Below are 16,022 nucleotides of genomic sequence, written 5' to 3'. Positions count from 1 at the left end.
TGCAGGTTTCCAGTTGGCCCTGGCCTTTTGGTGGGGGTTGTGTTTGTTCCTGCTTTTTCTCTGGTTTCTGAATAGAAGAGGGGTTGGGGCTGGGGTAAATAAGCGGGAGATGAGGAAAAACAAGATGATGGGAGGTATGACAGTGAGTCAGGCAATGAAAATAAGTTAATTGTCATTCTGATTTCTCTGCTGGTTAATTTGATGCCCTCTGGGAGAGGAAAGACCATCAGGGAATACATGGAATTTGGGGCAGCAGATCCCATAAATCAAACAAATGCTGTGAAAAAGCTTTTCTAGAGAACCACAAAATCCAGTGTCTGGGACATTTGCTGGGTATTTCTGTTGTCGTCTTGTCTTCCTGCTCAGAGAAGCTGCACCACACAAAGCATGGTTTAGAGCCAGGCTCTCGGCTGGCACAAATTGCTCCGTTCCCACTCGTGTCAGTGGAGCTGCTGTGGTTGTATCGGCAGAGACTCTGGCTGTGTCATTGACATGGTTCTCTCCGTGTCTCTGTTTCTCTTTCCTCTGAGGAAATGATCTCTTGGTGTGTCTCGCCGAGGTATAGCAGAAACAATACTTTAACCCCTTACGGTTATTCTCTATGACAGAGTATAGCACTGTACGAGAAGCTCAATTTAATTTAATAGCAAGCTGCCGGGGGAAACAAGCAGGAAAACCCAAAACACAAAAGCTCAAGAGAAGCCGCCTTCTTCAGAGCAATGGTAGGGGCAATTCCTTAGTCAATAGTGAGAAAGATCTCCGACCTTTCGGTTACAGCCTAGTTCAAAGCCGCTGACCGGCAGCTCAAAATGTTTATGAGGTTTCCCCTGTGCAGAGTTTGGGAGTGTGGTGCTGAGATTTTGCTCTGGTGTGCACAGTCATTCACCCTGGGGATGCTTGGGAGTACCAGAGCTGCACAGACACCCATCAGAAATGGTAAGGTAGACCTCCATATGGACTGTTGGGGTTTGCTGTTGTTCACAGGCTCTCTGTGTGTTTTTCCTGGGTGGAATTAGCTAATTGTTAACTACCAGTCAAGAGGACTCCATCTCCCCTGCCCACACTGGGTTAAAAGGCTGAAGAAGCAGAAGGACCTGAAGCAGAGCCCAGCTCTCACTGGGCAAATTGGTCAGCTCTGCCTCCCGGGAGGTAAAGGCAGGAGGTGGTGGCTGGTTCTCAAACAGCTGGAGTGGGAGACTGAGGTTCAGGTAGCTCTTTGGCCTTAATGGCATCCACAGCACATCACAACTGGCCTCCATGGTCCCAAGCAAGGAGGACGTGGTTACGCTGCAGAGAGGAACTACCTCTCCGGCAGCTCGATGCAGAGGCTGGCACAGGGCAAGACATTTGCAACACCCCATCGGGGCTGACCCTAACCCACAGCTGCATGGAGGAGTTTGGTGTGAGGACTGCCCGCCTTCCTCCAGAGCAAGACCCGGAGGTGTTCTCACCATAGGCCACCTTCTGACCGAGTGCCCACCTTCAGGTCTTCTCTAATCACTGCCAGAAGAGAGCTGCCTTTCAGACAGCCACATGCTTGCCTGGCTCCTGGCCGTGGCCGCAGGGTAGCCAAGCTACCCGCAACTCCTCCAGCCCAGCCTCGGCTGCCTCCCTGCCGCGGGGCTTCGCTCCAGGTGCTCGCTGGGCAGAGAGCGGACAAAAAATTGTTCCTGGGATACCACGTGGGGGGTGTTCCTTAGTCCTCCAAGGATGGAGCGGTGGATCCCGCTGTTCCCTTAACAAGGCTGACTAATTATTTATTACAAAGCGGGAATCTGGAGCGGAAACTACTCCCCAGGCCAGCTAACTCACACCTAAGCACGCCAGGCGGCTTCCATAGCACAGCACATGCCGGAGCAATCCGAGCTGCTGCTGGGAGGCTCGCAGGACTGGCACCAAGGCTGTTTTATACATGTGTGTGTGTGTATATATGTATAAAAAGAGTGCGTGTGTGTGTATATTTTACTATGTTAAGCTATAAACTGTATGGGTTAGGTATGAATTAGAACCTTATAAAATGTGTTTACTCATTCTGTGTAACTCAAAGCAGGGATTAAACAGTAGGAAAAACTGACCAGGAGAATTTTCCAAGCAGAAAAAGTTTTACAGCTTTCATTGTGAACTTGAGAGGGAGGATTTTTTTTTTTTTTTTTTTTTTTTTTTTGATTTTGGGTTTTCTTTCAGAGCAAGTTTCTTGTGTTTGAATTTTTATGGTTGTTAAAGAAAAGGCAGGGGACAGGATGGCTGAGGAGGAAGCATGAATGGAGGAATAGCAGGAGAGCATTCCGGCAGGCAGAGTTCTCCCCAGGCACCTGAGCCCCATCCTCCTCTCCGTCTCTTGTGACAGTGTACTTTCTGTGCCAGTGGCATCCAGGAGTTGCCTCCCCATGGCATGCCAGGCTCCTAGGCAGGCCCCGCTTTTCTCATCTCCTTGAAGGAAAACAGAGGCCCATAACGCTGCCAAATTTAAAGGGAATGGGTGCAGGAAAGGAGCAGTGGAAGCAGAGATGGCAGGGAGGTGAGGCTCCACTGAGCATCTCGGTCAGGAGAAGAAGAAAGGGAGGAGCAGGGGATGGGGATGGATGGAGGTCTTACAGCCTGTTTGCCCTCCTTCTCGTAAAGAAAGGCTGGACAAAGCACCAAAGGAATAATCTCACCGCTATTGAGCGAGTCATCCTGGGTCAGTTCCGGTTGAGTTGTGTTCGATAAAGAGCAAGGTGCGTGCAACCTGGAACAATTTCATTTCTTATTTCCTCCCCTTCTTTGATAACAACTTTCTTTCTGCACCCTCTTTTCAGTCTCTTCCACCTTCTAGTTCTTGCTGCCTTGGTGAATCATCTCTGCCTTCAGGACTGGTGACCCGTGCGCACTCAGCAGAGCCTGACTCACTCTTCTCTACGTGTTATTTCCACAGCCTTAGGAAGGCTGGATTTGGGTTGTTGGGATTTGGGTGGGTTTGGCTTTTTTTTTTTTTTCCACTTCACTTTATGAACATTTTCCAGGGGACCAGGGGAAGGGAGGGGAGAATAGAGACCTGAGAGGGTTCATTGTTTGGGTAATTTTACCTACTGCTAAATGTCAACATCCTACACTTGATGCGTAGGGTAGGGAGTAGCAGGGCTTCTATTTCAGCCTTTGCAAGGGATGGGACAGACTCACCTTATCTCTCTAACATGGCCCAAGTGATGTTTGGGTGCTATTTACGGATTTGAAGAAAGGAGGGAAGTGATAACCTTCTCGTATGAGCTTCGGGTTGGCTACCTGACACTGGCTTCCCTCGTCAGCACAGATCCTGGAACAGCCCTGGAATCCATTTACCACTTGGCTTAATCCTGCTCTCCTCATTCTGGGAATCTGTCTTTTGTCGTCTGAGTGGTAAGACGCTGCACAGTTGCTGGTGATGACGTGTCTCCAACTAACCATCCCAGAGCGATCGGTGATCCTGGGGATGGGAAGCATGCCCAGAGACCTTGCTCTGCCAAGGACATCCAGGAGTCAAACAACTGTTCCCACCATAGAGGGCCTTTGGTGAGATGGGTTCCCAGGGGACATCGTCCATCTGAGCTGCCCTGGCTACTAACAGCTCCCCTTTCCTGTCAATGCCAGGATTGATTTGTCTTGATTTCTGGGAAACGGGACTTAAAATTCAGAGCAGAAGGCATTCCTTCTGTGCCAGTGTCCTGCTGTGTGCTTATGGCAGGTATCCTCAGTGCCTGGAGTTTGCTCCTTTGTAGAAAAGAGTTAATAGTCTTTCAGAGATGAAAGCCAGCTCTTAGTGGTCAGAGATCTGGACTAGGGCTCTGGGTTATAGCCTCAAATTTTCCTTTTGCCTGCTGTCTTGAAAAAGTAATTTCCTTTCTTTGCGTCCCTGCTCCTTTGCCTGCCGCCTGTCGCGATGCCGCAGCCTTCTGTGGCGCAGGTGTGTATCGTAACGGAGCTCATGTCTTGGCTGAGGGATGTAAATGCTGCCACATTGTCGGACCTTTGTGAAGTGGATTGAAGTCTCTGGGTGTCAGGAGCCTTGTTGGCATGTGTTTTGTCCTCAAGGAAACAAAATCAGCTCAATTTAAGAAATGAGAGATGGTATTCTGTCCTTGTGAGCGGTGGGGCTGTGCAGTGGGGCGGGAGATCCTGTCTCACCTTTTAGTCTTAGTGGAAAGGACGGAGTGACTGCTTGATATGATGGTGGATAGTGAAGTAGACTTCTCATGGCCAAGAGATTCCCAGCTCTCTCTCTCCTCTTCACTGACTTGTGTCTTCTAATGAGTTAAAACTGTGAAGAAAAATGTTAGCTTCATTATGGAGAAATCAATGAGTGGGTGATTCATTAGGTGTGTGAAGAAAGCTGTTGTGGATATATTCTAGTAATTCCAGGTAATTCCTTGTTCAAGAACTGATGCCAACTCTTGCGCACATTAATCCTGACCGAGTGGGTGTTTTCTAGCTTCTGAGTTTGGTCAGGTAATTGCTTCTTTTCTCAGTTTTGTCCTTTGGCTTCTCTTGTGGTACCTGCTTGGGTAAATGGAGAGTTAAGAAGAGAGGCACAGTCAATGACATGCTTTCTAGTCTGAATCTGAGGTAACTGAACATATCTACAAAAACATTTAGAGCTTGCTGTGTTTGCACAAGTTTTAACCTTGGTCCTGCAAGCATGTACATTAGTTTATCTGGCACATGAGTGTAATGGAACAACTCACATGAATAAAGTTAAACATGCGTAAATGTTTGCAAGATATGGGTCAATAATTCTTTGGAAATCATAGCAAACCAACTCTCTATTTTCTTGTGCAGTGGTATTCTCCTATCCGTCTTAGACAAGTGATCTGAAATATCTGTAATAATCATTATGGTGTAGTAGTTCCAAATAGCTCACAGCCAGGATGCAGAAACTCAGCTAGTGTAAATTGTTATTGTTCCATTGACTTCAAGGGAGCTACAGGAGATTTTATGAACTGAGGATCTGCCCCCACATTCTCAAATGTCCAAAAATGCGTATTAGGGCCAAATAAGAGGTCTGCTTCCATGCGGGTCCCTCCACCAGGACCAGTTTTTCCAAGTGTTCGTTGGCTAACGGGCTGCAGATCTGTCTGCAGTTGTGCGTGCTGAGCCCTTTGGAATATACGGGTCCAAAGTCTTATCACTAATTCTCTGTGAGTGTCAGAATCTACACATATTGCCTCTATTTAGGATAAATGGGACAAAAGAATGGTTTCTCTAAGTTGGTTGCAACTACAGGCAGTGGTTTGGTTCACTGCCTAGCACTGAGCCAGCGCTAGAAAGCCAGTGCAAGAAGGGACTGGGAGCAGGGTTAGGTAACAGTGGCAATATAGAAGAAATTAGCTGACCTGAGAAGTCCAAAAATTCCACTTTCCCAATAATTGGAAGGAGAAGTGAAGCACAGATCAGCTGATAGCTTTTCAGCATAGGTTTAAAGTAATCTGATTTGACAAATCACCCAAGATAATGGTGGTTTTAGTGATTAATTGCGCACTGAGTCTCTTTCTAGGAAATGTTCTTTCCCCCTCCTGCTAGTCTGGTGTTTGCATATGTGTGTAAGGCTTGATCTCCAGTGGGTGCAAGTCAGCCAGTGGGATTCTGTGGGGCATTAAACTACTGGAGTGTTTGGTCATAAAGAGCTGAAAATAAAGGTAGGAGACTCAGTAGAGCTGGAAATGAAGGACCTGACCCTGCTGTTTGGCAGATCTCCCCTGCTTTCTTCATAGACCAGCCTGTACTAGGCAGGTTAGGAAGTTTGCGTACTAGGCAAGTTTGCGTGTCAGACGCGTTGTAGGTACATCAGCAGGGCCCCCTTGGACTGGCCAGAATCACCTCGTCATTGACCTCGCTGTTGTCAGGATCCCAGGATTTGTCCTCTTGACATGTCTCTCGGCGAAAGATGCTCCCTTTCAAGTTTAGTCATCTTAATCCCAGCAGAAGGTGGAACCTCCCAGTGCTCTGGACTGGTGGAGCCCAGCTCCTCGGTGCCATCTTTGCATCCAAAATCTGGGAGTAATTTTCAGACAGTAGCTCATTCCAGTAGGAACCGCAAGAGTGCAGTAGCTTTGTGCATTTTCAGGAAGAAAGAGGTTATAATGCCGGTTTTGTTGCCATCTCTGAAGTATCTGACATATCCGTTCATGCTGTAGAAGAGCGGCTCTGGGGCTGTAGCAGGGCTGGTGGGATTCCTGATGAACATAAGGCTCCGTGCAGTCCCTGGATCTGCTACAAACTGCTGACTACGGGCCTTGGGGACCACCAAGTGGTCTGGACCACTGGTCCATTGTTTAGAAACCTCTAATTAAAAAGAAGCTAAAAATGAAAGGAAAGCAAGAATGAGGGTGGGAACTAGATCTGTGGTGATGAGAGTGAGAACTAGATCTGTGGTGATGGACAAAATCTTCTGCCAGACAAGAAGTATCTGAGGACAAAGGTCATGCCTTTGCTTTGTGTCTGCACAACTCCCGGCACAAATGGGTTCCCACTTTGCCTTGAAGTCAAGTAACTAGTTTAACATGCTGCAGACCCCAAAACAAACTCCAAGGGAATAGATGAATTCACTTGGACTCTCCGCCATGCTAATGTGAGTATGCGGCTTTGAGATTGGAACTGGTTCATGCCTGGATGGCTCCAAGCACAGCAGAGTCAGCTTGTGTCGGGCTGCGGTTGACCCGCAGCAACCCACTGAACCCTGAGAAATACTGGAGGGCTCACAGCACAGAATGAAGTGCATTAATTCTCACTCTCCTCCAGCAGCCTACTGCCTTGGGGGACATGGAGGAGGTGATGCGTTTTTACATGAGTTGAAGCAGTTTTTCTGAGGTCTTAGATATTGAGTGTGAAAGAACTGTGATAAGCAGTCTGTGGAGAGCTCAGGTGAAGGAGCGGTGAGTCCTATTGATGACCTTAAAAGAAGAATACACTCATGATTAGCCTTGTGCATCATGTTTTTGGAACATTGCAGCTCATCCAAATTAAGACCATTTCCTTCGGGTTTACTGGCTGGTCTTGATAAGAACAGTACAAGACAGCCCATCTTTCAGTTCCACCTGGTGACTCCGTAGTTCTAGCGCTGGAGAGCACAAACAAAGCCATTTGAGGGACTTTTGTGGCACTGGAATGCAACTTTTGCTCTTAGCTCAACTAAAGCATTGCTCCTTAAATTTAGCCATCTACAAATGCAGTCTTCCATCAGCAGAGGAACTGGGAAGCCCAGAGGAAGAAGAGCCCTTCGTCATTATTACCGTGTTTAGTAGCATACAGATATAATGAAGCAAGTTCCCCCAAAATTCATAACTTAGGCGAGGCGAAGTCATTCAGAGAAGTACTGCAATTTGCACCTCTCTGCAAATTGGCAAGGGAGGCACAAACTGTGCCTGAATTTGCACAGCAGAATCACTGGCTTTTCTGTTTCAGCCTAGACAACCTCTGCCCAGCCAGGAGGATTCCTGGTGGATGTGTCTTCGAGAAAAGTCACGACAAAGACATTATTTCAGAGGCTGCAGGGTGTGGGGGTTTAGGCTCCTATCTGACACGGGAGGCTGGCATGCATGGATGCTCCCAGAATGTGGGCAGAAGATTTTTTAGTTATAACTAGGCCTTTTTATTTCTTTTCTAATCTGGCAAGCCGTGTAGGGAAGGAGGTTTTGACATCCTTCCACCAGGATCAGCGAGACAGACCATCTGCTGATGTAAATCGGAACAGCTCCATCGCCTCAAGTTATGTTACGCTAATTTAAATCAGCCCATCATCTCCAAGACAAACCACCTTTTGCTGCCTTCCCCCACCAAGCGCCAGATCCGAAGCACGTTAAACCCAGGTACAACCTCCTTGTGGAAGAACCACCCTGCAAGCCTGTGCTCCCCATCTACCCATCCAAAAACCCGGTCCAAGCCTTCTGCTCGCAGACCTCCTCTGAACCTCCCCTCCTCCTCCGCAGAGCCCTGGAGGAAGAAGAGAGTGGGACGAGGACCCCCAAAAGGTGACAAACTTGGAGGGCTTGAGCGTGCCATTTGTTTCCTCGGTTCAGGAACTAAAGCCTGGCAAAAGCAAAGTGGAGTAAGGTCTCTTTTTCCATCTGCTTCATTGGCATTACTCCGGAGGTCATTGCCGGGGACGGAGGTCCTCGCTGGGCCCCATCTGCCTTCCCCGGGCTCCCTCGTTTATGCCCACTTGGGCCTCTGACATTCTACTCTGTTTTTCTTTCCTTGAAAATGGATCGGGAATTGGGAGCCGCTGCGCAGGAACGCGCCTGTTCCCCATTACAGCTCCACCGGGGCTGTAACACGATCGTGCCTGCTCCATACCCACACAGATATTTATTTATCCATACAGGCTTTCTCCTTGTTTTCATTAAGTTAGGCAGAAAAGGTTAATCTTTCTTCTGCTAAAGCTTCAAAACCAACCAAGCTAAATAAAATATGATTTCTTTCATTTCTTTTTTAAAGGACAGTCTCTCTCTTCCCCCCGCCCGCCCCCCCCCCCCTTAAGTACCAGAATGAGGTCACAGTCAGAGATGCCACAAGAGTAAATTGAAAACAGGTTGAAAAAAAGCAAAAGGGAGAAAGACGGAGAGAGAAAACCACAATCAGAAGAAAGTGGCTGGTAACATTGCAGGGTTGGTTTCATCCAGTCTAGTAAAGAAGCTGTCAGGACAGAGACGTTGGTGCCGTCCTACTTTCCCCTTCGTGTTCTTTCTAGGAATCTCGAAGGCAAATCACAGCCGGGAGGTCTCCTCTCGTCTTCATTTCCACTTCGGGTTGCAACACCTGGTTTTGTCTGTGCTGCTCTCAACAGAAGGACACGGGCTGAAGGTGTGGGCAGGCCTGTGAGGGTCCCAGAGCTTCCTTTGCTCCTCTAACCTCCTGGAGGCTCCTGGCCCCGCTCTCTTGTTTAGTCTGGTTGAGCTCAGTGCCGTAACTCTTGTTGTCTTTGGTGGGATGGTTGATTGGTGATTCATCCTGCCTGCCGTCCACAACTGCTGGGCGCTGGCACGGGTCGCGGTGGAAGGGCTGAGGCAGACTGAGGCTGTTGGATGCTGTAAGCAAGCGGTCTGAGCCTGCTTCCATCCATTTTTGTTCCTCGTTGCCCATTCCTGCCCATCTGAGCCTGCTGACATTAGAGATGTGCTCGCTGGAGAGCAGAGTGCCAGCTCAGCCTTGCAGACAAGCAGCTGAGGCCAGGGTGTCCTCCTCCTCCTCCAGACCAGACATCAAGTTGGGTTCCCAGGTGGCCATCCCAGAGCCATCCCTGGTAGGTTGACCTACATGCCTTGCTGTGGCCAGACCTGCTGTGACCAGGAGAAGTTTGCAAAGCTTCACGAAATGGGGCTAAGCCCCCTGCAAGCTCCAAGTGTGCTGTTCTTTTCCTCTGTTGTAGGGAGAGCTCTGACTCACCCCAACACCAGAATCAGTATAAGATGCATGTTTACAAAACCAAACTCCGCAGCCGTGTCTGCGGAAGAGGATGAGGCAGTAGCGAGGGGCTGTACTGGAGAGAGAAGGAAAATGCCAGCGGGAGGGAGATGCATCTTCCCAGCAGTCATTAGTAGAACAGAGATTGAGTTTCAAAAGCTGCCTGGGGACCTGGATGGTTTGGGGCAGACCAGTGCTGGCAAGGCAGTGGCGTGGAAATGAGGGGGAAGAGAGTTTTGCGGGGATGTGGTGTGCAGTTGGGAGTATCAGCGTCCCTTTGCTGAGCACAATTGCTCCATTACCTGTAATCGCTGTGCAGCAGGTACCATCTTCTGCCCTGTGCACAGCGCTTACCCTAGTGATGTTGAGCTCTGGGCTGGATTTTTTGCTGCTGAGAAGTGAACACAGGTGAGGCATCCTCACAGGAGCTGGTCATTTGTCCTTGATATCTGTAACAGCTTATTGCTTTATTTAGCGTGACATCAATTATTTATTACTATTAATGAAGGACACAGATGGCTGTCTGGTCAATAAAATATCTCCTACTCCACAGAGATGATCTACTTAGCTATCATTTACTCTGCAGAGAACCTTTGGATTCTTTCTGAAATTTAATAACGCGAGCAAAGATACTACAGCAATCTAGAAGGTTTGTGCTTCAGGGCTGCTTTGGGAGGATGAAATCCTTCTTTATATTTGCTGGCGGGCTGTGAGAGAACACAAGTCCAGACGGGAAAGAAAAGCCCCTTTGCTTTCCATCACAAGCTACTTATCCATATAATCCCTTTTATAAAGTGATCAAACTCCTTCTTAAAAGATAGTTAGATTATTTGCCCTTCTCGGGAGTAGACCGTTTATTCATATCCAATTTACTTTCTCTTGCCATTACTGCCCATTAGCCTAAATATTTATTTTCCATCTGAGTGCCTGCCCTGTTGATGTATTCACAGAGTCGTGTATTTCTTCTTGGCCTTTTTATGTCTCTGCCTGTAAGGTAAACTTGTGCTGTTTGTTATTTCCCTGTGAAGCCTTTTCTGCTGCTTTCCCTGGGCCTTGTTCACAAGCAGAGATGAGCAATCCTACGCGCTGGGCTCTCACCATTGCCTTGTGCATCTAGGTCAGTGTTCCTCCCTTGCTACAGCATAGAATCATGGAATGGTTTGGGTTGGAAGGGACCTTAAAGATCTAGTTCCAAGCCCCTGCCCTGGGCAGGGACACCTCCCACTAGACCAGGTTGCTCAAAGCCCCAAGCATCCCAAGACCACTTTTACTCTGTAGGGTAACATTAATGGTCCATCATCCTTTTGCAATGCCAGGAAATGCATCTGCTTCCTTCATTGCATGGTCTAGTGATGGTCCCAGTCTAAATCTAGGGAATAACTTGGCTTCTGGTCCTAGGGAAGGCTTAGGAAATTTCATTTCAGCTGCTCTCAGAGCATCGCGGGCTGAACAGAGACTTCTCTTGTACGAGATGAACAAGCGAAGTTGCCGTGTGCTCTGCTTCACCCCGGGGAGAGCATGAGAGAGCAGCTCCCCACCTTCGCTGCGGATCGACAGCTCTGGGCAGTCGGTTAGTCCCTGGGGTGTCCCTTGCCCGGCCCCGTGTTTGCTCCGTGGTCCGTGCCGATGGGCACCACCAGCAATCTCGCTGCTGCTTACACAGGTGCAGAAAGACTCCCAGCCTTGGGGCTGAGGTTTCAGCACCTCCGCTAGCATCTGTTTTGCTGTTTTCATAACAACCTCTTTGTTTTTGTTTGGTTGTAGCAGAGCCCACGAGAGGGGAAAGTTCCCCAGAGGCTTGGGATTGAACACAAAGCACACCCTCTTGCCTGTAGGGATTTTATCGCCGGGGTTTGGGCTTAACCCAAGGTGACACCGCGTTGGCAGACCGAGACCTTCATTTCCTTCCGTGCAGGAGGACAGCAACGCACTGCACAGCCCCGGCAGGTCTGATGGGGCTCCGTGGCAAACCAGGCCGTTGTGTGATGCGGCTGCTGCTGTGTTTCGGGGCCCTGCTCACTGCCAGCCCGCTCCTCTGCCCTCAAAGCTACCCAGAGAGACCGTGAAAGACGAGCATTCAGAAGTTAGTGGATGCCTTAAGGAGCGATATCTGTGCAATTTTAATACATGCTTTAATGCAGTGGGTGCACATGACGTTTTCCATCCCATTTCCAGCCTCCTCCAAGTCCAGTTCCACCCTCTGCACTCTCTGTCTCAGCCCTGTGTTTTTCTCTCCTGTCCCATCTCTTGAGCTCCCTGGCACAGATATCCTGGGTGATGCTCCCTGTGTCCATGCGTTCCCAGTCCACATCTCCCCTTGGTCTCGCACAGTTGCTCATTACAGTCTTTCTTACTGACTGTTTTCTTTCCTACCCCTCATCGGCTGCCCGTCAGCCCCGAGTGCTCTGGAGGAAGGTGTGAGATCCCACAGCAGGCACCCATGGGACGATCTTTTCCCCCATGAAGTTTCCTCCTGCTCAGAAGCTGGTTGCTTGGGATCTGAAGAGGCTTAAAAGCTCTTGCTCTAGTTCAGCAGCACAGTCTGGTCCTGCTTCTTCCTTATGGGTTTGTGATTCATCGGGTTTGTAAGTCACGGCAGGGTCTGTTCTCAATGACTTCTGGTGACAGGGAGTTCCCCAATCCGGCCCGATGTTGTATGGAACGGGACGGACATGAAAGTTGGAAATGAGCAATAGGGTTTTGTTTGTTTGTTTAAACCATAAACCCGGAGCTAAGGGGCTTGCTCAAGGCCATTCAGCGCTCGTGACTTCCAAGCAGGGATTTTACCGCTGCCAGCCCAACCTGTCCCTGGAGTTGACTTGGGGTTTGGTACGGACCCAGGGCTGGGGACTGGATTCAACTACAGGGACCGGTGACAGAGCTGCCTGGAAAAAGTTTGGAAAGAACAAGTCGTGCTGGGAGCATTAAAATGAATAATTAAGGCTTGGATTCCTTTAGGGAGGAAAAGAATTTATTGCTGCTCTTTTCTGTAGCCAAGGGGGACATTTGTTACTGAGTTGTGTGTTTTGAGACAAGACGCAAGTGCGGTTTGGGGGGGCTGGGGAGGAGGGGATTTTTAATTCTACCTGGGTAATCCAGCAGCACAGCGAGACGTTCTGGGCCGGTGACACCACTGAGTTATTTCTTACGGTCTGTACCAAGAACCTAGACCCGTGCTTCATTTCAGTAGTCCTCAGTCACTTTTGCTTTTAGAAAAATATAGAAAAGTGCTGAGAAGGGAATTCTCCTCCTCCTTCTTCTGCTGCGGTGTCGTGACATTTACACGCGCGCAAGGTACCCGGCACAGCAATCTGGGTCCAGGTTTGCTTATACCAGCATAGCTCCATCCGCGGCAGCAGCCCTTTCTCCGATTCCCACCAGTGGGAACGGGGGCACAACCAGGGCAGCTGCTCTGGTTTTTTTTTACTGCTTATTACCTTGGGCTTTCAGCTACACTGATGTAAAATGGGAATTGAGTGCAGTGAGCTCTAACTGATGGACAGCCTGCCCACCGCAAGGAGACAGGTTGCACGGCAGTGGATAATCAGGCCCAAAAAGCTTAATAAATGGACCGTTTTCAGTTTCAGCTGGGTCATGATCTAAGCGTTTAATAAGCTTTATGAAGCAGAAGACAAAAAAAAAAAAAAAAGTTTTTCAGCATTTTTAATTAGTTGGTTTTTTTGCTTCGAAGGCTTCGAGGGCAAGTGTTCTGCAGGACAGCTGAAGGAGCTCCAGTGAGAGCTCCAGGAGCCAGCAGAGTGCACATGAAAGGGAATGCAGAGCTACCCATTTTCATTGAATAAAATAAAAAACCACACACAGAGGAAAAAAATAAAACAGCACACTGAGAGCAATTCCATCCAAGTTCTAAACATGTCTCCTTTCCTGATAAGCTAACACAGCAGAAACACATATCGCTGTGGCAGGTGATTGTTGAAAAAGGCCGTGTCCCCTATAAGAATTGAATTGCAATTAGGGCAGGAGAGAGCCCTATTTAGCCAGGCTTCCAGCTCTTCTGGGGACCTGGGGCCCATCCTCGGGTGGTGGTCCCGCATGCGGTGTTTGCAGTGTGTCCGCACGTTCCTGTAGGCCCTGTGAGTGCACCCTTCCACTATCCGAGCGACGGCTTAGCCCTGGCCCTGGTTTCTGCAGCGGGGCCCTGTTTCAGCTGATGGCCCAGGTGTGTTTTCTACTTTTTGCTTTCTCCATAGTGATATTCTTGATAGAGACTCAGGGCCATTCCAGCTAGAGTTTGTTGATTGCCTGTCCTGTGTAGAGCTGTTTCTACACTGTTTTCTTAAATGGTCAGCAATAATTTTGCGCCTGTGTTGATGTTTCGGTCTTGCTTGTCTCTTTGCTCTCCAGGAGAATCCTTGAGCTTTGCGGATGATTTGCTTTCTGGCCTTGCAACATCCTGCGTGGCAGCGGGTAGGAGCCATGGAGATATCCCTGAAACCAGCCTCTATTCAGTCATTTTCAAGTGCCTGGAACCAGATGGTCTGTACAAGTAAGGAGAGATGTGCGGGGAGGTGCTGGGGGCAAGGGGGGATCTCCAATGGTATTATTTAATGGTTATATTTGGTTAGTACCATGTTCCACCAGACACCGGACAGATGATGAGACTCTTTCTGTTGCTTTGAGCGTTAGGCTCAGCTGGTGAAATGGAAAACCAGCGTCTGCTGGTATGGCACAGGAGGCACTGGGAGCCTGTGGGAATAACTGGCGTTTTCAGTATGCTGGGCTTCCAGGCCCATGCCTGGTGGGATAGGGTTGTCTCTCATGGGTGAACTGAGCTAAGGTGGTCAGATTGAAGCAAGTTGCCCAACGCCTTTTGGACCAAAATAGCCAGATGTCAAAAGTGTGATAGGTGTTGGTTACGTAGGTTGCTGTTTATATTAGTAGGACACACATAGCAGGTCAGAGACACCAAATCCATCTGCCCACCACCCAGTCTCTTCTGCAGGGATGGCTGGCCATGCCTGTGGTGGTCTTCTTGTTCACTTACTTGACTTTTCTGAGATACCTCTTGAGCACATGGGATTGGATTTTCTGTTTGAGTCCTGTGGAGTGATTAGTGTCCAAAGCAAAGGGATAATTTCAGGATCTGAATAGAAACTTCCTCTTTAGTATCGTTTGGAGACAATCTGGGCTTTTCAACCTCACTATCCTTTGGAGGGTGTCTGAGCTTTTCAACCTGGCTTGTGAGCCAGGGCATCCTCTGTCTTGCGGGGGGATAGCAGGAGTCAGGAGAGCAAGAGAGAAAAAAAGAGAAGAAAAAGGCAAGGAGGCGGAGGAGAGACAGAGTAAGCAAGAGAGAAACACCCAGGGCTTAATGTCAGAGTGACTGTAATAATTAAAACACATTTTGTAGTGAGTAATGAAACTTTTTATGGGACCACAAAAACATTTAAAGCAAGAGCTGGCAAATGGTCTGTCAGCGAGAACTTTTAAGGATCTTGATTAATACTTTCCCTTTGCCTCCCCCTCCACCCCCCCAGTTAAGTATGTCGACAGCCTCCGAAGAAGGAGAAGCCTTTATAGCGCATCTCTTGAGCAGGGCTGTGTCCAGGAGCGGGTTCCAAGTGATACCTCTTGCCATTTAATAATTTTAAATGTTTTCCTGTTAAGTATATAGAACACATTAATATAATTATTAATATCTCTGAGAACTGGGCTGCTCTGACAAGGTGCCAGGGAGAGAGGCTGGAGCAACCGCAGCGTTTGCTAATAACCCGCCGCCCATAAAACTGGCCGGTTGTGAGCTCTCAGCCATTGGGCTTAGGGCTGCCAGGGGCACCGGGAGAGGGAAGAGCCGCTGGGTTTGATGGGGAGGCTGCTGCCGAGGTGAACACACGGAGCTGGGAGCCAGAAGGTCTGGCTCTTGGGCAGTCTTGAGCTGCCAAATCATCTTCCCCATCTGCCGGGCAGGGATAATTGCACTCACCCGTTGCTTTAGGGGTTCTGTGATCTAATTCCTGATGTCTGCAAAGGGCTGGGAGAGCCTTGGGTGGAAGGCGTAAGGCTTTGTCCAGGGTTTTGTCATCCCTTTGGTCAAAGCCAGGCTTCTGCTTCATGGTGGTGAGGCACATTGCCATGGAGGGGGCGAGCAGAGGTGGATGATGCCCCGTGTCCTGGGGGTGGCCGTGGGCACCTCCTGCTCTCTGTGGGTGCCCCTGGGTGAGGGACAGTAGATTTTTGTGGGGAGCCATGGCTGCAGGCAGCCAACAGGCATCAGTCCCCTGGCATGGAGGAGCTTTGGACCTTGTCCTTCTGTGGGGACAGGCCCTGGGCTGACGCACAGTGTTGGCTCTGTCCTGCCACTAATGCTTAGCAGGGCTTGGCATGCCATTCCCAGGGCTGTGTGCACTTCAGCGCACATGTATGGACACACGATTGTCTTGGCACCTGTGGGGCATGGACCCATACTCCTGAGCATCCAAAAAACCTGCGCAGACACACACTACAGCATGCCCTCCTTGGCATCTGCTGCTGCCTGCCCCAGCACACCTGCGGGGATGGATGCTCAACGTGTTTGCAGGCACTGCCGTGGATACACGCGTATCCACCGCACACACACGCTTGCTCCAACCTGGGACCCAACCAGCACGCGT

General features: G+C 49.2%; 1 protein-coding gene across 4 annotated transcripts in view; it reads left to right on the top strand.

Moving 5' to 3' along the window:
- The window catches only part of ASTN2 (astrotactin 2), a 377,208-nt gene that overhangs the window by 328,082 nt on the left and 33,104 nt on the right, over positions 1-16,022 (top strand). For all 4 annotated transcript variants that reach the window (XM_074609111.1, XM_074609113.1, XM_074609112.1 and 1 more), the window contains one exon: positions 13,777-13,918. In XM_074609111.1, the coding sequence (XP_074465212.1) occupies positions 13,777-13,918 (142 nt within the window). The remainder of the gene's footprint in view (positions 1-13,776; positions 13,919-16,022) is intronic.

Source organism: Larus michahellis, chromosome 15, assembly GCF_964199755.1.
Source record: "Larus michahellis chromosome 15, bLarMic1.1, whole genome shotgun sequence".
NCBI classification, from domain to species: Eukaryota; Metazoa; Chordata; class Aves; order Charadriiformes; family Laridae; genus Larus; species Larus michahellis.
The sequence above is the reverse complement of the archived record's forward strand: the minus strand, read 5'-3'. Positions and strand labels throughout refer to the sequence as shown.